Below are 23,021 nucleotides of genomic sequence, written 5' to 3' on the forward strand. Positions count from 1 at the left end.
AGACACTGGGTGGCGGCAATTTATAGGAGACCAACAGCCAGGGTCAGGGTTAACGGGGTACTGTCGGATCCATTCCCCATTGGAAACGGGACACGACAGGGGTGCCCCTTGTCACCCCTGCTCTTTGCGCTCTCCCTAGAACCCTTTCTGTGCCACGTACGCCAGAACCCCGAGATCGCAGGTGTTCACACGGCGGGGTCACAATACAAGGTCTCGGCCTACGCGGACGACCTCTTGTTTACCCTCATAGAACCGACAAAATCGCTCCCAGCTCTTTTGAAGGAGTTCGAGACATACGGAAAATTGTCGAATTTGAAGATCAATATGACAAAATCGGAGGCAATGGGGGTGGGGATACCGCGACGACAGTTGACGCATCTTAGAGATAGCTTCGGCTTCAAATGGACGGAGGTAGCATTACAATACCTAGGCACACACATCCCTCCCTCGCTAGCCCAGTTGTATAAGCTGAACTTCCCACCCCTACTGACAGAGGTTCGGAGACTACTTGCACAATGGACGGGGGGCCTACATTCATGGCTGGGTAGGTGCAATATTTTAAAAATGACTATCCTGCCTAAATTCTTATACCTCCTCCAGGCTCTCCAGATTCACATACCAGCAGACTACTTCCGGCAATTGCATGCTATGTTCTCTCGTTTCTTATGGGCGGGGAAGAAATCGAGGATCCGTAGAGAGGTACTCTCTCTTCCCAAACTAAATGGCGGCCTAACATTGCCGGATGTGCGGCTATACTACCAAGCCGCACACCTGGCAAGACTACTTGACTGGTGCAGACATGGTCAGACTAAACTGTGGACACAAGTGGAACAGAGTCAGAGCGGGGTGCCTCTTCGTCTAGCCCCATGGTGTCACTCGGACCTCCCCGCGGCGGTGACTAGACACCCTTTAATAGGACAGACAATTAAGATCTGTGCGACCCTCTTTGAGAGATATTCCCTTGCGACACGCGTTTCACCCCTTAGACCTATTCTGGGCCACTCCCTCTTTGAACCAGGCCTACAAGACAGGAGATTTCTAGAATTAGCTAATATGGGCGTATTTCAGGCCTCACACTTCAGTACCGGGGGGACGTGGAAGACAACGACAGAATTAATGGACCCCGAGGGAGTATACCGTCTTGACTTCATGAGGTCACACCAACTGCGTCATTTTTTGAATAGCCTCCCAACGCCACTGACTGGTCAGGGACCGATGACAACGCTTGAGGAACTTTGTGATGGCTCTGGGTTGCTTCCCCACGGATTATCACAGATGTACGCACTACTGATCACCCCATCGGGCGATTACCAGATCCCTGCATTAGCCAAGTGGGAAAGGGAGTTGGGGAGGCAATTCTCGACCGCCAAAAAAAGTAACATAGTTCGCTTTGCGCACAAGTCGTCCGTTTGTGCTAAGATGCAGGAGACGAACTATAAAGTGCTCACACGCTGGTACAGGACCCCCGACGTGTTGAAGAAATTGTTCCCTGACACTACAGCCACCTGTTGGAGATACCAACAAGACAGAGGCACCATGCTGCACATCTTTTGGTCCTGCCCTCGTCTGGAGGGGTTCTGGAGGGGGGTACGGCAGGTCGTCCAACAATTAACAAACAGCAAGGTCCCGGATGACCCGGCATACTTCCTGTTACACGCAAATGATCTATCACCCGGGATTTACAAAAAATCTGTGGTGCGTCACCTTTTGGACGCAGCCAAGGCCTGCGTGCCCTTTCTCTGGAGATCCCCCCAGCAGCCGACTATAGCAATGTGGCTGCATAAAGTGGATGAGATCAGCCGCATGGAGGACTTGATCCTATCCAGCCAGCAACGTAGGGAGACGTACTCTGACACCTGGCAACTATATAATATTTTCAGATTTTCAGAAGAAGGACAGAGACTTAGGGAGACAGACGGACAACAAGGACCCCCCGTATCTGGAACAACTTAGATAACCAAATATTGCGCAAAGACGGGATAAACTGCTACGCCCCGGTGGGGCGCTTTGGGGGCTGACCATGCTTGTGTAGCCCCTTCCCCCTCCTTCCCCACCATCCCACCCTAATACCCCCCCCCCCCCCCGCCCTCCCACTCCCCCTCCACTCACTATACAACCTTACTTCGCTCTTTGCTCCTTTCTATACTTCTATCTTTATCTTTCCTACTATATTTTTCCTCAGAACATGGAAAATGGGTTGAGGAGCTAGTCCGTGGGGACCTGATCCAAGAACTTCATGAGTACAATGCAGCGATGTGTATTAGGCCTAGAATGATCTAGAATGTTATTACCTGCATTGAAGAGACTGCAACAATGTATTACTTGCCTGCCGCAAGACCTTTTTTGACAATACGTGGTAATTGTAAACTGTGGGTCCATACGGGCTGGTTTTTTGACAATAAATAAAAAATTAAAAAAAAAAAAAAAAAACTTGATTTTTGGACTTTATGATCAGTGGATGAGTTTGTGGGTTAGATATGGGGAGAAAACTAAGGCTTGACTGACATTTTTTTTTGCTAAATTTTGACTTGCAGAAATAATGGAGGCCTTCAGAGAACAGGAGCTCTTCACAGAATTTGTTCAAAGGGGGCCCCGGATGGCAACCCCCCTTTTTTCTAGAATTTCCCCCCAAAAAAATTATTCAGCCAAGATCTGGCATTGTAATGCCCCCCCCACCCCTAGAATAATCGGCATATTGTTGCCACACAGCACGTGCGCTTTGGGGGGCCAAGCCTGTATGGCCACAGGCTCACGGGCCACCACTGGAACATCAATGGCCTCATCACCAGGCACAAGTGTCATGTAGTTTGTTGAGGGTCTCTTTAGGAAATTGTGCAATATGCAGCAGCAAAGTATGACATGGTTCAGATTCTACTTAAAAAAAACTACAGTCCTTGTCTTGTTTGCACCACCTGTATACTGCTGTTCAAAGTATATAGGGCCAAAGGGTCTTGTCAGGACTGATCCTCCCTATAGGCTCACTATGCAAGCCGCTTAGGGCCCCGCAAAGCTGCAAAAGACCCCCCAAATTACTAGAGGTCCCTCCTGGTGAGAAGTCATTTTCGCCCCCTCACCCCGCTTCTAAACTCGCTGGCTGAGTCATTTCCGACAGCAGAACACCCCCTCCCCCCGCTTATCAACTTTCTTTAATGTGACATGATTTTTATCCATATTGCAGGGACCAAACATTACATTAAAGCCGCAAGCAGTATTAAATTACTTTTTTTCTGAGAGTAATCTCATGTTGTGCAGGGACATTTCTAAACACGTGCCACTACTATAGACACCCAGCAGGTACGATATTTAAAGGAATTTTTGATTTTTTTTCACTTTAAGCATCATTAAAATCGCTGCTCCAGAAAAAAACTACAGTTTTTAAAACTTTTTTTTCCATTGATACATGTTCCCTGGGGCAAGACCCGGGTTCTCAAAGACGTTTTCCAACAATAACTTGAATATTGGGCTTTAAAATAAGCACTTTTGAATTCGAACGTTCGAGTCCCATAGACTTCAATGGGGTTCTAAATGTTCGCGCGAACGGTCCGTCTGTTCGAACGTTCTGGTGCAAACCGAACGCGGGTATGTTCGGCTCATCCCTAGTCAGTGCCTGGTTTCCTAGCTTTGCTTAAAGACATACATCTTTTGCAGCCCACAAGTTTGCTAAATGGGCGAACTGGTGATGTTCGGGCCAAACTTATGCTCAGTCCGAAATGTTTGCCCAACACTAATGGGGAATTACACTCGCCTAGAAATGGGCTTTATGTACCTGTGTTTTGACTGCATGGGATAAATTAAATGAGGTTTTAACTGCTGCTAGCAGGAGTAGTTTAATTAAAATATTGATTTTGATTCTCACTGACTATATTTTTTTCCTTTCTTTTCCACTTTAAGTAAATCAAACACTATTTAAATGCCAGGGGCAAATATATGCAAATTTTTGTAATGTTCTTCATATTAATAAATTACCAGATATTTTTTTTCATTCCCATTGTGGTCTAAATTGTCTCTTTCTTTTTACAGAAACATTTATAGCTTACATTGTTAACATTGGCCAGTTTATTTTTATTATTATAATTTGTCAGATGTTAATTAACTAAATCACAGTTGTTGCCAAAGGCAGCATCAATGCTTTCACACAATATACATCTTTGATTTTCATGACATTGCATGCAGACATTCATAGTTTAAAGTTAGCAACGAAGAACAGACAATACACTTTAAAGAGTGCTCTATTTATTTACTGTATCTATCTATCTATCTATCTATCTATCTATCTATCTATCTATCTATCTATCTATCTATCTATCTATCTATCTATCTATCTATCCACAACTTAGCCCCCAGCTACAACACTAGCATTGTCTCAAAATACCAACCGATTTATTCTCTTCGTTCCTCTCAAGACCTCTTGCTCTCTAGCTCCATTGTCACCTCCTCCCATGCTCACCTTCAGTACTTTTCCAGAGCCTCTCTAATCCTATGGAACTCCTTACCCCAATCTTTCTGATTATCTCCTACTCTATTATCTTTTAAACGATCCCTGAAAACCCTCCTCTTTAGAGAAGCCTATCCTACCCACACCTAACAACTGTATTTGAATTTTCTCCATCAGCTCATCCCCCACAGTTATTACCTTTTGTTTCACTTGGCCCTCCCTTCTAGATTGTAAGCTCTAACAAGCAGTGCCCTCTGATTACTCCTGTATTAAATTTGTATTGCAACTGTACTGTCTGCCATCATGTTGTAAAGTGTTGCACAACCTGTTGCGCAGTATAAATCCTGTATAATAATAATAATCTATCTATCTATCTATCTATCTATTTATCTACTGTATCTATCTAGCCATCCAGTCTCTGACAAAATCTCACTGCAGTTTCAGAGACAACACTTTCCTTTGTGATAGCATTTATTATTTTTAGGTTCTTGGTGACTAACAGTTTCTGGTGCAAAAAATAAATAAAATTTGAACAACAACATGTCTGTGTACTGCCCCCTCTCCTCTGCTAGCTCTGATTTTATATTAATGGTGGTATGCATACAGCAAATATAGTAACTGCAACACAAAGATTTTTTTTTTTTACTAGAGATGCTGGGATTTTACACACCTCCCTTACTTCATCTCTCTAGAGAGAAGCCATGATTCAAATAAAATGCTGACGACTAATTATTCTGGTTGTCAGGTTTGGGGGGAGCTCATTTGCATGTTGAAGACATGATATATATATATATATATATATATATATATATATATATATTGTATATATACTCATTTTGAAGGCATGCAATGATTCATTTATCTAAAAATGGTTTGTTAAATTTACTGACAATAGATATTACATCAACATTTGCATTCAAACTGAATACTGTAACATATGTATTTTCCAGGGATGCAGAACCTGGATTTTAATATTCTTGACTGATAAATTCAAGTATTATTTGAAAAAGTTGGAACCTAGAAAGGAAGAGGTCTATTATATTAAAACAACAACAATCTATGCCAATTTGATCTGTGAAAAACAGTGGAATCTAAAAGTATTGATGAGCTAAATTGAAGCAGTAAACATGATCCTCAAATGCATAATTATAAAGCACATTTTTTAAATAGGCTGAATAAAGAAATGGAAAATGATAGAGAAACAATGGCAAACTCAATTCTTAGGTATATTTATAAATATGTAAATGTCCTTTTTAAGTCTTAAATTTCACAAAGCATGTTGAACACTGTCCTTGGAATGCATAGCCTAGTACAGACAGATTGAGCAAAAGTGTCTCTCATGCATTCTAGGGGCTCATGCACACTGCATCTCAAAGAAGCTGCTCCTACAGGCTTTAGAGTTTTTTTTTTTTAACTCTCATTTTGTTCTGCCTGGAAACTCACCTTCATGTTAGTTAATTTGTCTTTGCACATGGCTTTTTTTTAAAAGTTTACAGGCATATGCTCTCACAGGCAGAGCCCCCCCTCCCCCTCCAACAAACTCTCGTTTATAAGAGGAGCTTTTGATTACAAAAGGTGCCTAAGTACCCAAAGACACTCAAATAAGCAGAAAAAAAGCATAAAAATGCACAAAAAGGTTTAAAGAGCCTAACATTTTAAAAAAAAGCTCAAATAAGCTCAATGATAAAACACAAAAGAGCAGAAAAAAGCAAAAGCTTTTTTCAAGCTTTTAGACATAAATAAAAGCTCAATGCCTGTAAAAGCAGTTTTTTTTTATTGCCTGAGCCCTAAAAGTAATGTGAATTGTGCCAAATTCAAGTCTAAAACTTGTAATAGTGGCACATTTTAGAACTAAATGAATTTTGTGCATGAGTTGTCTCGAATGTTTCATGAATTTGGTGCAATACATTAAAAAGAAGGATTATTGCCAGAAAGTGGCACAACTTTATGGAATTAAATTTCTCCCTGTGTATCAAAATTCAATGGCAGAATAAATATTTAAAAGAATGTTTCAAAACTACTCTTTTAGAAATCAGATTGTTCTTCTGGTTTCACATCTGATAACATGAAGTATTAAAATGTGACTATTCTCTGTAACAGTGAAAAGGAAAAACTTCCTTATAGAATACAACATTTTGAACCTGAAACCACTTTTGTTTGGAGATGTTCTGTATGTGTGAGGAATGACTTTGTAGCCTTCTGATTGAGGGCATTATTTGACCTTTAACTTTATTTATTATTATTTATAAAATAGGAATAACAAAAAACGAAATCAAAAACAAAATGGGAAGACTCAATGAACTACTCGCCGCCATCTTGCTATAACCCAAACTCCTCCATAGTAAGAATACACAGGGAAGGGGGAAAGTCCACATGTTGTTACACCCACCGGACTTTTGCATTTTACACTTATATTTAACAGTAAAATGAGTTTACTGTATATACTGAAATCCAGTACTTAGAACTTCGTCTGACTATTATAATGTTGAACTTTAAAAGCAGCAGCAAGCCTGCTCATCTCACAGGTTTGCTAATCTGACAGAAGTTCACTGCGAGAGGGACTAACACTTTTCAGAGGACTATGCAACTAATACATTCCTCAGCAATAGACATACAAACTGCCGAGGCAAACTATAAGTGCATTTCAGGGTGGTATATCACACCCGATAAAGCTAATAAAATTAATGCCGCCCAGCCCGCGGAGTGCTGGCGTGGATGCCCTGAAAGGGGAACTATGGCCCATTTATGGTGGACATGCCCTAAAATACAAATTTTCTGGGACACAATCTTAAAGCAAATAAAGGAGATTACAGGCAAGGAGTTAAAGAAAGACCCTTGGGTAGTGCTCTTTCATGGGTGTCAAGAGGGCATAAAAAAATACAAGCAATCCCTAATTCCTCATCTGCTGAACGCAGCCAAGAGACTGATCCCAAAAAGGTGGCACGAAATGGAAAGTCCACATTTGTGGAACTGGGTTGACGCAGTGGAGGAAACCTATAGGTTAGAAGAGCTAAAGGACAGCCTCTTGGAGACAAATAGTGACATTAAGTGACATTAAGGTCAAATGGGAAAAGTGGAAGGAATACAAAAAAACATGGAGCTATGCAGAGAGACTAAGAGCCCCTTAATTTATATATTCCGGATAACACAGTACATATATGCTGTCCCGGTTTGAAGTTTGATTTCCCGACTGCTATTTGCAAAATTTTACTTACTTTGGTAATTTCTATATTTTTCCTTTCCTTGGATAAGCATTAGACCTCTGGGAGCCACGGGGCGGGTGGGGGGGGGTTGGGGTGGGGGCCGGGGTGTTGAATGTATTATGGGAAAGCATGTCTCAGCCACCCTAGCTGGGTGAAGAATATAAAGGTGTGTGGACAAGCTCCTAGTACCCTAGTGGGAAGGCGACACATACAAACTTTTTTCATACGTATACATAAAAAAAAAAAAAAAAACCACACATGATGCAAACTGCAAACAGAGACGTAAGAAGCATCAAATTATGAGCTGGTCTCTAGAATTTGACAAAAGCTGAGGTGGAAAAAAAAAAAAAAAAAAAAAAAAAAAAAAAAAAAAAAAAAAAAAAAAAAAAGAATACAACATTTTGAACCTGAAACCACTTTTGTTTGGAGATGTTCTGTATGTGTGAGGAATGACTTTGTAGCCTTCTGATTGAGGGCATTATTTGACCTTTAACTTTATTTATTATTATTTATAAAATAGGAATAACAAAAAACGAAATCAAAAACAAAATGGGAAGACTCAATGAACTACTCGCCGCCATCTTGCTATAACCCAAACTCCTCCATAGTAAGAATACACAGGGAAGGGGGAAAGTCCACATGTTGTTACACCCACCGGACTTTTGCATTTTACACTTATATTTAACAGTAAAATGAGTTTACTGTATATACTGAAATCCAGTACTTAGAACTTCGTCTGACTATTATAATGTTGAACTTTAAAAGCAGCAGCAAGCCTGCTCATCTCACAGGTTTGCTAATCTGACAGAAGTTCACTGCTTTTAAAATTCAACATCTAAGGCCCCATACACACCATAGAATCTATCCGCAGATAAATCCCATCAAATGGGTTTCTGCGGATAGATTCTATGGTGTGTACACTCCGTCGGATATTTATCCGCGGATAAATCTCCCCTGGGATGGATTTCCAGCAGATGGATATTTGCTGACATGCTCAACAAATCCATCTGCTGGAATCCATTCCAACGGATGGATCCGCTCGTCTGTACAGACTTACCGGATCCATCCGTCCAAAGGGATTCCCCGCACGCGTCGTAATGATTTGACGCATGCGTGGAATTCCTTATATGACAGCGTCGCGCCCGTCGCCGCGTCATAATAGCGGCGCGACACGTCATCGGCAGAGGATTTCAGCGCGGATTTCAATGCGATGGTGTGTACACGCCATCGCATAGAAATCTTCTGAAATCCTCGAGAGGATTTATCCGCGGATACGGTCCGCTGGACCGTATCTGCGGATAAATCCTCTCGTGTGTATGGGGCCTGACCAGTCACACAGAGTTAGAAGTACTGTATATCACTATATAAACTCACTTTCCTGTTAAAAATAAGTGTAAAATGCAAAAGTCCGGTGGGTGCAACAACATGTCCGCTTTCCCCCTTCTCAGTGTATCCTTACTATGGAGTAGTGTGGGATGTAGCAAGATGGCGGTGGCGTTACGTCACTTCCATTACCAATTCTGACGGGTCGACGAATCTGATGAAACACTGGCACTTTTCTATGTTTTCTTTGTTTCTAGAAGATAATTTTCAGGGCTCAGTTGCACAAAGATATAAGTATGATTTAAAATGTTTAACTAAAAAGCAAATTTAGGAAATTAACTGCAAGCAATTTCTTAAAATATTTCACATGAAAACTAAGTGCATTCATAAATTATTCACTTTTTTCAATTTTGTTATGTTGCAGACTGATACTACAGTTGTTTAAATACATGTTTTCCCCATTAATCTACATTCAGTACCTCATAATGACAAAGTGAAAACAGATTTTTAGAAATGTTGGACTGCTCTGAGTCTATTCTAGGCATCAAGTACCCTTTCAGTAAAATAATACTTTCTAAGATTAGTTTTGAACTATCCTTATTAGTTTGAGGTCATGTCCCAATGTTCTTCATCGCATATCATATATAAAATCTTGCCCTCTTGAACCTTATCAGAGATAAGTATCCCTAGATTTTTCCTCTGTAGTGCTGACCAACACTGTACCTTACCTCTGCCAATGGATTAGTTTTACTTAGATTAATTATTTTACATTTAGAAACATTGAACTGCATTTTCCACTCTTTTGATCAATCTTCCAGCAATTCCAAATCATGTTCCATGTTAAAGACACCTCTAGGGATATCAACCAATCACACCTTTGAGTCATAAACAGGAGCTAGGACAGAGCCTTATGGTACACCACTAGTGACTGGTCACTGTTCTGAATGAACCACATTTACAACCACACACTGATATATGTCACTTAGTCAGCTGCATATCCACTGAACCACCCAAAGGTAAGGTCCTAGCTTGTACAACTTTTGTATTAGATCATTATGTGGAACTGTATCAGATGCCTTTCTAAAATCAAGATAGGCTACTATATGTCCACAACATCACAGTGGTCCACAACATTAGTGATATAGTAAAATAATCAGATTAGTTTGACATGATCTGCCCTCAATAAAGCCATGCTTTGATCAATGATCTTTTTTTTCAGGAATGATTCCATAACTTGATTACAACTGAGGTTAATCTCACTGGCCTGTAATTGCAAGCCATAGTGAAAGCTAAAGTGAAACTTCGATGTTGCAGGCTACAACATCTTGGGAGCCCTTTTGGTGACTGAAGTTACCACTCATCTGTCTTTTTAGTGCACTATATCATCTTAATAAATACAGGGGGATGACTGAAAATTTTACTTGGTGACCAAAAGGTAATTTCAACTGTTCACAGTTTAGAGGATTCCACGGCACTGGCTGGGATTCAAAATTGCAATGCAGGCACATGCAGAAGTCTTAATTTTTGGAATAAATAACTATGTTTTTTTTGTCTGTTTGTTTATGTGAAGGCTTTTAAGTTTGCTTTGATTTAAAAGGGTATGTGAGTAAGTTTTTAGTTTTTCCCAAACACAATCTCTTGTTACCATCAAATCTGGACACTGCTTACTAAGTACTGTATCTTTGATCTAAGTTGTCTTACCTTTTGTATACCCTGTCACTACTCTTCCAGAAACCAGTTAGCCTTGGGTTGACTTTAGCTTGTGTTTCCAGCATATCCATAGCATGTGTTTTATGCAGAGAGATTCACCCTCATACCAGGCAATTCAATATTTAGACAGTTAAACGTATGGTTTTGCTAGTTGGGAGTTTCAAATGTAAAACTCATGATAAAGATATAAATCTTTATGAAGAACTGCTGAATGGCATTTTTTGTGATGAAACAAGTCACTTTATCAAATTAGGCAGATGGAGATCACTATTGAGTGTCTCAGAGCTCCAGGCTTCATTGAAAATTGCTGAATAATGGTTTTTAGATGCAGTGTCTTGCATTACAAAACATGTTATTCAGAAAGTATATATTACAGTTTTTTTTACCAGTTTTGTTTTTTCCATCATTTTAAGCAATGTATACCCATTCTAGAGATCCTTCCCTCTGAGACGACTATTGGGATCTTCAATTGGCAAAGATTTAAATCAGCACTAGATTTATGCTGTTTTCTACCATAGACCAGCTAACTTTTGCCACCACCATCTCTTCCATCTCTTTCCCCATTGTGTAACTGCAAATGCACTCAGCACTGTGGTCTACTGTATGTAGCATATAAAACTGTCTACTGTATTAATCTGCAGTATGTGGTGTGCAGCATGAGTGCAGAATGCAGTAGTCCAGATTTCATAGTGTGCACAGTGTACAGAACACAGTGGACAGCATAGTTCATAGAGTGCCAGTCAAGGGTATGTAACATAGCATAGCATATAGAGTACAGTGACCTGCAATAAGTAACATGCATGCAATGACTTAGAGTATGTGACAAACAACATGATAGTTAAAGTAGAGTACAGCAGACATGTGCACACTGAAATATTTCCTTTTGGAATTTAAAAAAATGTATTTATTTAGTTACTCCCCAAATTTGTTTTTATTTATTGTGTTTCGTTAAAATATGCATTCATTCGAAAATCAGAATTATGTAAGTCGAATCTGTCATTGAAGGCTTATGGTGTCCGTCGAATATTCTTTGAAACAGCTAAACTGTACGACGCCGCAATCGTACATTTCCGGTCAAATGCTCCACCCACAAGCTATAGTATAATTCTAAAGTTGTATGACTAGTAATAATTATATTTGTTAATTATTATTACTAGTCAACCAACAGAAGATAATTCTTCTATAACCATGGGCAGAGCATTTGACAATAAATGTCTGTTTGTGGTGATCGTATGTTTTTAGCTGCTTCATCGAATCTTTATGTCTCTATAATGTCGAATCTTTTCTCTCTATGTCGAATAATCTTGGACTAATAGAGTTAGGTTAGTGTAACGTCTCATGAACAATTTTGCACTAAATACAATTGTGCTTCTTTCCCAGTTAACTCTCATCTGTTACTTCCTTCCCAAACCTCTTTCCTGAAGAGTCTCTCACTCGAAGTTCAACTATAGTTACTTCCTTCTTTCTAATTAGCCTGTGACTTCCTGTTAAGCTGCTGGGCGGCCTATTTAAGCTCCTAGCACTAACCAGGAAGTGTTCCTTTATTTTGGCTGACACAACGCCTCTGTCGGTTGGGTATCCAGACGCACCTGCTCTGAACTTCAGCTTCCTGACCTGGAACAGGAGTCTCCACTGCCTGCTTCACCAGCCTTACCCGTCTGGACCCTTGGAGCCTGACCTTATGCCTGCATCATTCACTTCAGTATCGCAAGTACCCTGATGTTGTTATGCATTACTATCCTGTGAACTGCCCTGCCTGCTAATTATGTATGCTAACTATACCAGGAATTGCTGCAGCCATAGTCTCTCTATGTTTGGTACTTCTAATAAGGATCCTGCCATGATTTCTATATTCTAAGTCACCAAGTATAAACGGAAGTCTTTCATGCCTAAGTACTTCCTTCTCAAATGTTATTGTGTGCACATATACTACCTATTACTTTGAGGACTTTGCCGTTAAGGTTATTTACATGCCACGCATGCTCGGCTACTTCTGCATTTAACTAGTATCAGTTCTACCTGGACTTTATACTTATTTGTTTGAGTTTTCACTGGCGCCTATGAAGGAATATGCGCCATGTTTCTTGACTGAGACTGTGATGGTAGGATTCCAAACTCTCTGCACACAAGAGAGTGAAACCTGGGTCCGAAATTGAGTAGTCTCCGCAGTTGAGATCCTAACTCTCAAATAATATCTGGCGTAACGTTACAGTTAGGCACAATCGACCGCAGGTTCGATAGACACAGATCGCTTTTGTCACGGTCATTTCGGATCTTCTATCCATATTGAACTGTTGTCACGACAAAACAAAAATAAATCCACTTTGCACTACAAGTGCAATCTACAAGTGAAAAGTGCACTTGAAATTGCACTGAAAGGGCACTTGGAGGTGCAGTCGCTGAAGATCCGAGGGGGACATGCAAGGAAAAAAAAAAAAAAACATTTTAGCTTGCACATGATTGGATAATTAAATCAGAAGAGCTTCCCCTCATTTCAGATCTACCCCTCAGATTTACAGCGACTGCAGTTCCAAGTGCACTTTCAGTGCAATTTCAAGAGCACTTTACATTTGTAGTTTGCACTTGTAGTGCAAAGTGGATTTGCCTTTTGTAAATAACCCCCTATATGTTATATACTATATACATGCAATGAGTAATATGAAGCATGTATTGTAAATACACCCAATCCCAAACATACACTCAAGCTGCACTATACCCACAAACATACATAATGTTTGAACTCACACATACTTACCCTATGCTTATTTTCAGATAAAGCATATAAGCTTTCCTCTGTAATGTGGCTACTGTCCTAGTACAGGGAGTATAAAGTGGCACAGCCTGGTACTGCTGCTCCATCCCATTTCTGCTGTAACTGTTCCTGATCATAGAGCAGAACTACTGTCTGTAAACATGCACCTCATGTCAAGAAGAGGTAAAGGGCAAATGTAATCTCCCTCAACTCAGTGATCATGGCACCATATGTGGCCTAGTGGCAAATCCAGCCTTGCCTCTAATAATATACCAAGGAAGTTCTACCAGTATGAGACATTACAGCAAACAGTGGCTACACAGACACCACCAGCATGAGTTTTACTGCTGTCACAACCTTTTTTTTCTATTTATCTTATTTTTTATTGAAGAAAATAACCAAACAGAAACAACAAATACAAGTACGAAAAATAGGAATCACCGCTCTAAGATACTAATCAGAAAGTCTCCTCACCTGATCCAAAGCCAAGGGTGCTGGAAATGCATGGAATGATGCAAAATGAAGGAAAAACGTTCTGGACAGCCGCACTCCAAAAATAAATTGTTTTTATTGTAAAATAAAAAAAACACACAAAAAGCATGCCACAGCAGACGGGGTAAAATGCTGACGCATTTCACACCAAAGTTTAGTGCTTATTCATAGCTTACTTATTTTTGGAGTGCGGCTGTCCAGAAAGTTTTTCCTTCATTTTGCAACAAATACAAGTACAGTTGCATTTGAACATTAGCAAGGTTATGCTGATTGACCAGACCAGGTGGGCATCAACAAAGATAATATATGACAACCTAAGGAAAAGATCAGTGTCATTGTGGCTCCAGTCCAAAATAATGGAGTATTAATAATGTTTACTATTTAACTGATGTAAAACATGAAGAACATAAATAAATACTATAAACAAAGGTGGCTGCAGTACTTATAGTGAGCGTAGCTGGTCAGTATAGCACCCAAGTGATTGAGACACAAAGGTGAGGACATCAAGGTCATCGCTATTTCTGGGGCAACAGTTAGGTGCCATGGGCGAACCTTAATGGGTGTAGAGGGTTTCAAAAGAATAAATCCAAGTGGCAGTAAACATAACAGATTAATATAACTTCTAGCTGAACAGCAGTGAGAGAGGTTATACCACTGAAATTAGGCTCTGTGAAGTCTTATCCCAGAAGGGGCAGAGGACCTGCCCCCTGGGAGAGGACTGAACAAAAGACTAAAGTCATTTATCCCATATATAACAACATCAGACATAAAAAATCGAAAGTCTGAAGTATAGTCTAAATTAGCCAGAATAATTAGGAAAGGTAATGGGGTTGGAGAAGGACAGAACATAAGATAAAGAAAAGGAGAAAAGAGCACACGATGGAAAGAAAAGTGGGTGCCTATGCGAGAGGTCAAGTTCAATGTCTGGACAAGAGAGGAGTAAAATACAGTCAGTACTAGAGGGAAACATTAATGTAGGTAGCCCAGGGCTCCCAGGTCAGCTCAAATCTTTTCTTGAGACATTATCCAAGAACTGTTGCGCTTGGCCATTATGAAGAAGCCAGCAGGGCTCTTCCAGGCACAGGCAATCATAAGTTTAGCCCCAAGAAGGATAAACAGAATAAGAGCTTGGGTATATTTGGGAGTTTTAATTATACATTGATTAAGAAGAGCTATCCTGGGATCCTTGGGCAACAAGACCCCAGTGATTTTGCGGATCATGTGGAAAACTTGATTCCAGAAACCCCTAATTCTGGGGCATTGCCAGAAGGTGTGGAACAAAGAGCCCACATGACCGCAACATCTGAAACATAAGGGGGAAACTTCTGGGTATAGTTTGACAAGGCAAGTGGGAACCAGATATTAATGGGACATATCTTTAAAGTTAGCTTCAAACAAAAAAACATTATGTATCCCCTTAAAAGAATGTTCAAAGCATTAGTGCCAGGTATCCAGGTCCTATTGCATCTCCCAGCCCAACATATATAAGGTTTTCTCCGTGGACTCCACCAGGATCGAGTAAATTAAGAAAATCGCTCCTCTCATCTTCATGACTGTGGAGCACCATTGTTTATATGGATTAACTGGGATTGGTTTGGTAATCCAAATAGAGTGCAAAAAAATAAAAAAAATGAAATTTGGTTAAAGTGGAACTTCTCCAAGAGAGGCATCTCCAGTTTGCTAACACAGTGGCTAAATAATAAAGGACTATTAGAATTCAAGAAATGTCCAATCCAAAATAGGCCCTTGTTTGTCCACCTTTGAAGTGCCTTTTTGTCTCTTCCGGGGGGGGGGGGGGGGTTTGTGGAAAATATGTGCTAGCGGATGCCACTTTGAAGCGATTTTGGGGAGCTTGTGTAAAGAGTCGCATAATGCTACCGAGTGAAACAGAGTTGGGGAAAGTATAGGAGGTCTGGATTTAGGAGTACTCCAAATGAGAAAGTCTAGGGTGCAGTGTGGGACCGATTGTCTCTCCATAGCAACCCAGTCAGGTTTGATGCCCCTAGAGTAACTCAATGGAGATCTGAGTTAGTTGTGTTGCTTTGTAGTACCACCATAAATTGGGGAGACCTAGTCCTCCCTGAAGTGTGGATCTCTATATAATATTGCTAGAGAAGTGGTGCCCAGTTTTATCCCCAAAAAAGCAGATAATGGAAGACTGCAGTTTAGAAGGGTGAGCCTTAAATACGGGGGTGGGGAGGGAACAAATAAAGGATTTGGGGTTAATTACATGCACTCTACCTAGCAATGAGAAGGGAAGACCACTGTGACAGATCAGTAGATCATTTTTTATAGAGAGGGAAGTAGTTAATACTATAGAGCTGGTCTTTAGAGACTGCCAAATTGATACCTAAATAGGGGATTGACTTATGATTCCTGGTGAAATAGAAGTGATCTTGCAGTCACTCCATTAAAGGGAATGAGATTTGGACATATTAAAGTGAAGACCAGAAACTTGGCCAAATTTGTGTAGCAACTAGAAAATATAAGGCGTTGATATAAGAGTACCCAAATAGTGATGAATAGGAGAATATCATCAGCAAAAAGGGCACATTTAGGGATAGTTGGGCCACAGCGAGCTCCATGGATTTTGGGTTGATGTAATTTGGCAATATCCAGGGTCTCTATAGCTATAGCAAAGATTAAAGGGGATAAGGGGCATCCTATTTCGCTCCTCTGGCTATAGGAAAAGGCTCAGAGTAAAGACCTTGCATCCTAACTCGAGCAAAGGATGAGAATAGAAATCTTCTAGTAAAGTTGGAACCAAAGCCCCTTCTTTTGAAAATGGAAAACAGGTAGAGCCAGGAGACTGTGTCGAAGGCCTTTTGCAGAACTAATGATAATAGGTAGCCTTCCTGGGGAGGACCCCATCCCAACCCAAATTCATCAGGGAAATTCCATCGCTCCCCTTATCTGATCTGGACCCTGGATTTGCGGGATGAACTCCACCTTATCTTTATGAACAGAATTACCTATAAAGGAGGCTAAGCTGTTGGATACGATTTTGGACAGAATTTTCAGGTCGTTATTGACCAAAGAGATAGGTCTATAGTTTCCTACTTCACTATAATCTTTACCGGGTTTGGAAATAACCAATATATATGCAAGGTTAGAGAGAGGGTCCAGAGGTTTAGCTTTCATTAGAGAGTTAAAGAAATAGACCATATAAGGAGAGAGAGTGTTACCAAATGTTTTGTAACAACAAGTAAAGAACCCATCTGGTCCTGAAGCTTACCCAATTCAGAGTCCCTTGATGACCTCCTAAACCTAGGCTTCCGAGATAGGAGAATCAAGGAGGGAGTGGTGACTATCTTTCAGACCAGGGAGAAGGATCTCTTCCAAGAAGGCATCAAGGCAACTGTAGTCTGCATAATTATCATTGCTATACAGTTTTGAGAAAAACGGGTGAAACGATTCTATAATATGATTGGGATTTTTGGTAATAGCACTCATCAAGGATCTGATTTTAAGGAGAGAGATAATACAGTATTTAAGGGTAAGTTTGGTTGTGAGTTTTGGTCCTATTTTGTTTCTCAGAAGGTAGAAATTGGCTTCCCGACACCTTAAGCTTTTTTTTCTGCTGCAGAGGTTGGGGTAAGGTTCAGAGTCAGTCTAGCCCGCCACCGCTATTAAAAATAAAAAACCTAGAATTGTCACTGCCAGCCCCTCTATTAGAGGCTGGCATACCACACTATGTAAATCCTTTGTAAAAATTAGTGTTATAAATAGCTATTTAGAGCTGTCTTCAGGCTGTTCACATGACTCATGGTGGCTTTACAGCTCTGATACATTGCTTCTGTGGCAGGTCACGTGATCTTCCCAGCTGACATCAGAGGCAGATCACGGCCCCTCCCACAGAAGCAAGGCCTGAAGACATCTCTAAATAGCTATTTATAACGGTCGTTTTTACAAAGGACTTACATAGTGTGGTATGCCAGTCTCTAATAGAGGGACTAGCAGTGAATAATATTTAACACTTAACAAACACTTTAATTGTATCTGCCTGATGTTCATGTTTTAGTTGGGAAGCTAACCGGAATGAGTTGTTTGCGGATCACCGCCTTATCTGCCCCCATAAGGAGCCTGGGATAATGTCTTCTATGACATTCAAAAGTAAGATCTCCCTCAAGTCCTTCTCCAACATAGAGCATCTAACCGGGTCACTTAAAAGGGATTAATTAAGTTGCCATGGGTAGGGGCCTGATGGGGAGGGGGCCTTATTGAACTTTTGTAGGAACAGAGAATGATCCGACCAGGAGATATCGCGGATGGATGCCTGAGCTGCAAAACGGATATCTAAAGTGTGAACAAAATATGATGGATTCTAGTATATGTTTTGTGAGGTGCCAAGTAGTGTGTGAAGTCCCAGAAGGAGGGGTTCAGCTCCCTCCAAATGTCTACCAGTCTCAGAGAATGAAAAAGCCAGGCTATGGGAAGGCTTTCTTTAGGGGGTCTTTTGAGAAGGGGTATTCCTTCCCCTGATTTATCTGAGAGCTGGTCAAATGCAATATCAGAGTGCCCCCATTATAATTCAACCCTCCAGATAGGGGGAAAGGGAGTGGGGCATTTCTGAGAAAAATGTGGCCTGACCATGGTTCGGGGCATAGTAAGAAATTAAAGAGTATAGGTAGCCGTCAATATGTCCCTTAACTAGAATATAATGGTCTGCCTGGTCCTTAATTGTCTGGGAGTGGGAAAAGGCAACTTTTTTAGAGGAAAAAAAAGCTACTCTGCAGTTTTTGGCTTTTGCATTTGCTAGATTAAAAGTTTATGATGGACAAACACAAGGTTAAGATTCCCAGGGGAGTGAGTCTCCTGTAGCAGGAGGACATCAAGACCCTGGGAGTGGTAATGCTGAAATGCCTTGCGTTTCTTAATTAGAGAATTGAGGCCTTATGTGTTGTGGGATGCCACTCAGTTGATCAAGATTAGTCATGAAAAGGAGAGGAGACAAACGCCATCAGATGATGGACACATACCCAAGAGTCCTGCCGAGGGTCCACGGAGAAACTGGTCCAAAGAGGCTCGAATCCCAAACTGTTCAAGAGTTGCTGAGGCCTCTGCATAGGTATCTGAAAGAGAAGATAGAACATAAGGGTTCGGAAAATAAAAAAGGAAGGATTGGAAAAGAAGAGAACCCAGAGCTGGGTTTGTTCCGTGTTCCCTGGACACAGGACCAGACATGCCTAGCGCTGCACACCAAGAAAAAAATTAAAGTGCATCCTGTGATAAACAGGGCTCTATCCTGTAGTCACCAGAGGGGAGTATAACCTCTGTGTCACTACAGGGGGAGGAGCACGAAAACTGCTCCAGCCTTGAAGCTTCAAAAGTAAAAATAAAAAGTAAAAAAATATACAAAAAAACATCTTAAGGTCTTACACTATCCCTCACCAGGCTATAAAAAAAGTCAAAACATAACAAGAAAGACCAACAATCAGATTATAAGGTACGGGTTACAGAAGGCATTAAGGGAGAGAAAGCTAACACCACCAGGGTTGTCATGAAACGGATCAGGATGTCTCCCCAGTAAGGCCAATGATATAATTATTATAAACAAGGCATTCTACCCCTCAGAGGTGGACCCTAAATGGCCCAGACCTCAGAGAGGGAGCATGAAAAGAGGTACTCTGAATTAGCTATAGTTCCATTTAAATGTAAGTTCAAACCTAAAGAAGGGAGGTCAATTTGAGATGGGGATACCTCCCAGACGAGTCTAATAGTAATGGGGTTTAGTCATATAACAAGAACCAGGGATGGTGTCTCTCATGCCAAGAGGGGACCAAATGAGATTAGGTGCAAAGCCAGGGGTTGATGGCTCCCTCATGGGGGGTTGGAGTCCCAATGTCTCCTTTGTTTCTTGACCAAGGTCAAGGGACTAATCGGAGGGGGTCACTTTGAAGAGCTTTGGCGATTAGCAGAAGAAGAGGAAGATGAATCTTGGGAGGTAATGCCATGTTGGACACACAGGCGTTCCCATCCTGGAAAGATGCAAAAACTTAGGATTTATTCCTATATTGAAACTGTAGGCAGAAGGGGAAGAACCAGACCATTCTTCCTATTTTTTACTGACAGTCAACTGACTGGAATGGTACCACCTGATTGGAGAAAAGCCAATGTAGCTCCAATATTTTAAAAAGGGCCAAAATACATCACTGGGAATTACAGACCAGTTAACCTAACATCAATAGCATGCAAGCTCTTGGAGGGGATTGTAAGGGACTATATTTAAGACATTAGTAATGAAAACGGTATCATTAGCAGTAATCAGCATGGATTCATGAAGAATCGTTCTTGCCAAACCAATCTATTAACATTTTATGGGGAGGTGACCTGCCATCTAGATAAAGGAAGGCCCACAGACGTGGTGTATCTGGATTTTGAAAGAGCATTTGACACAGTTCCCCATAATTGTTTACTGTACAAAGTAAGGTCCGTTGGCATGGACCATAGGGTGAGTACATGGATTTAAAACTGGCTACAAGGGCGAGTTCAGAGGTTGCTGATAAATGGGGAGTACTTGTAATGGTTAGGGGTGGAAATTTGGTTCCCCCTAGGGTTCTGTGCTGGGACCAATCCTATTTAATTTGTTCATAAATTACCCGGAGGATGGGGTAAGCAGTTCAATCTCTGTATTTGCAGACTGTACTAAGCTAAGCAGGGCAATAACTTCTACACAAGATGTGAAACCTTGCAAGAAGATCTAAACAAATGAATGGAGTGGGCAACTGCATGGCAAATGAGGTTTAATGTAGAAAAATTTCAAATAATGCATTTTGGGTTGCAAAAATATGAATGCAATCTACTGGAGGGTGAACCTCTGGGGGGAAAAAGGATGGAAAAAGACCTTGGAATCATAGTAGATGATATGCTCAGCATTGGCATGTAATGCCAAGCTGCTGTTAACAAAGCAAACATAATATTGGCATGCATTAAAAAGGGGATTAACTCAAGAGATAAAGCAATAATTCTCCCACTGTAAAAGACTCTTGTCTGGCTGCACCTGGAGTATGCTGTCCAGTTCTAGGCACCAGTCCTCAGGAAGGATGTACTGGAAATGGAGTAAGTACAGAGAAGGGCAACAAAGCTTATAAAGGCACTGGAGGATATTAGTTACAAGCACTGAACTTATTCTCTCTGGAGAAGTGACACTTGAGAGGGGATATGATTTTAATTTACAAATACCAAACTGGTGACCCCACAATAGGGATACAACTTTTCTGTGGAAGGGAGTTTAATAAAGACACATGGCCACTCCTTAAGATTAGAAGAAAATAGGTTTACCCATAGACTGCATAGAGGGTTCTTTACTGTAAGAATGGAATTCCCTTCCACAGGCGGTGGTTTCAGCGGGGAGCATTGCTAGTTTAAAAAAAACTATTAGATAAGCACCTAAACGACCACAACATACTGGGATATACAATGTAATACTGACATATAATCACGCACATAGGTCGGACTTGGACTTTTTTCAACCTCACCTTCTATGTAACTTAGTTTCAGGGATCTCCGCCTTTGGACGGTTGTGGTTGTTGGAAACAAGTCCACAACAATTTATATTGGGTTTCCTTGTAAAGAGAGACTTTCAGAGTAGCAGGCTTTCCTCATGACCTCCTCTTTCACAGTGTAAAAGTGTGGTTTGACCACAATATCCCTAGGAAGACCATCTTGGCATGGGGGTTGTAGTACTCTGTTAGCTCTGTCTAGCTCCAGCCTATGGCCAGGGATATCCAGAATGATGCCCTTAATGAGATTCTTGACAACCCCTTGAACATCCAGGTTCAATTCAGGGAGACCCCTGATACAAAAATTGTAGTGTCTGCTCCTATTTTCAAGGTCATCAATTTTAGACAAAGTGGTGTCAAGTTAGTCCTGTAATGTTTGAATACATGAGGTGTTTTGGTTCAGCTGTGCAACTGTTTGATCCACTGTTTGTTCAATAACATCAATGCGTGTGCCCAGGCTCTGCAGATCTGCTTTAATTGCATTTATTATTTGGGCTGCAGTTTGGGCCAGTCCATTAGCCAACATTTCAGAAAATCTGGCAAGAATATGGGTGATGTCAGGGAGGTGTCCTGGGGTAGGGATGAAGCCTGTTGCAGTTCAGTGAGGTCTGCAGGGCTGGTAATCGTTGAAGTGCCCAGTATTTCATCTAATGTTTTGCCCAGAAGAGATTTGGTGGATGCAGGGGAAGCTGCTGGGAAGATGTGGTTATTGACTGGTGCTGAGGGTAAACCACTAATGCCCTGGGATGCAGGAAGAGAGTCTGTTATGGAGTCTTTGTCCTCCATGTGTCCGCATGGAAGAGTTGCATATGCCATCTTGGATTTTCCCGGGGCTTGCTCTCCAAAGCTTAGCTGGTGGGACACCTCTCTCTGGAGCTGCCCACCTGACATACGGGCAGGGACTCTGATGTGACCAGAATGCAGATGGGTTGTCTGGGAAGGGGGCTGCTGTCGATAGCTGAAGCAGAGACTGTCAGATGGCTGGAGCAGGTTGGAGCTCCCGGATCAAGCCGCCATCTCAGGAGCTACCGTGTATGCGCCTCCCACAACTTTTGTTTAGAATTAGTTGTGTATACTCATATGTTTGCATATTCATTTTTCATCGTTATGACTATGTTTTATATTTTTCATATAGTCCTGAAGAAGAGGGAGTGGTGTTGCCCAGAAACACATTGTCTGTTTTTATGACCTACAGTATTTACTGACCTACAGTATTTACTAACAATTCAAATTATCTTCGGCTCTTTCACCCGTTTCTGGTCAGGACGTCTTTCCATATTTCTATTACTTTTACATTAGGGGTGATTACACTACCCCCCCCCCAACAGTACCACCCTGAAACCCTAAAGGTAAAGTATGTTTTACATTTAGGCATTCTTTTATGTGCAAGAAGCTCTGCACTGAAAATTACCAGCTTCAATCTTCTGGCACTGAAAAAAAAAGTGTTTTCAACTAGTCTGTTTTAAAATAACTCAGGATATCTAACGGAGATCTGTTCTATATATTTGTGGTAGACGGAAATCAGAAAGTTTTGAATCCACTAGCACTTCCCAACAATATCAAATGAAATGTTTTGCTATGTGCGCTACACAATATATTGTTTA

The 23,021-nt window shown here is 41.0% G+C and overlaps 1 protein-coding gene across 5 annotated transcripts in view; it reads right to left on the reverse strand.

The window, feature by feature from the left end:
• Nucleotides 1-23,021, reverse strand: part of RBFOX1 (RNA binding fox-1 homolog 1) — a 1,331,074-nt gene that overhangs the window by 333,737 nt on the left and 974,316 nt on the right. For 4 of the 5 annotated variants that reach the window (XM_040356987.1, XM_040356986.1, XM_040356990.1 and 1 more), the window contains exon 8: nucleotides 18,895-18,987. The exons of the other annotated variant lie outside the window; for it this stretch is intronic. In XM_040356987.1, coding sequence (XP_040212921.1) covers nucleotides 18,895-18,987 — 93 coding nt within the window. The remainder of the gene's footprint in view (nucleotides 1-18,894; nucleotides 18,988-23,021) is intronic. 5 annotated transcript variants of the gene reach the window in all.

Source organism: Rana temporaria, chromosome 6, assembly GCF_905171775.1.
Source record: "Rana temporaria chromosome 6, aRanTem1.1, whole genome shotgun sequence".
In the NCBI taxonomy this organism is placed as follows: Eukaryota; Metazoa; Chordata; class Amphibia; order Anura; family Ranidae; genus Rana; species Rana temporaria.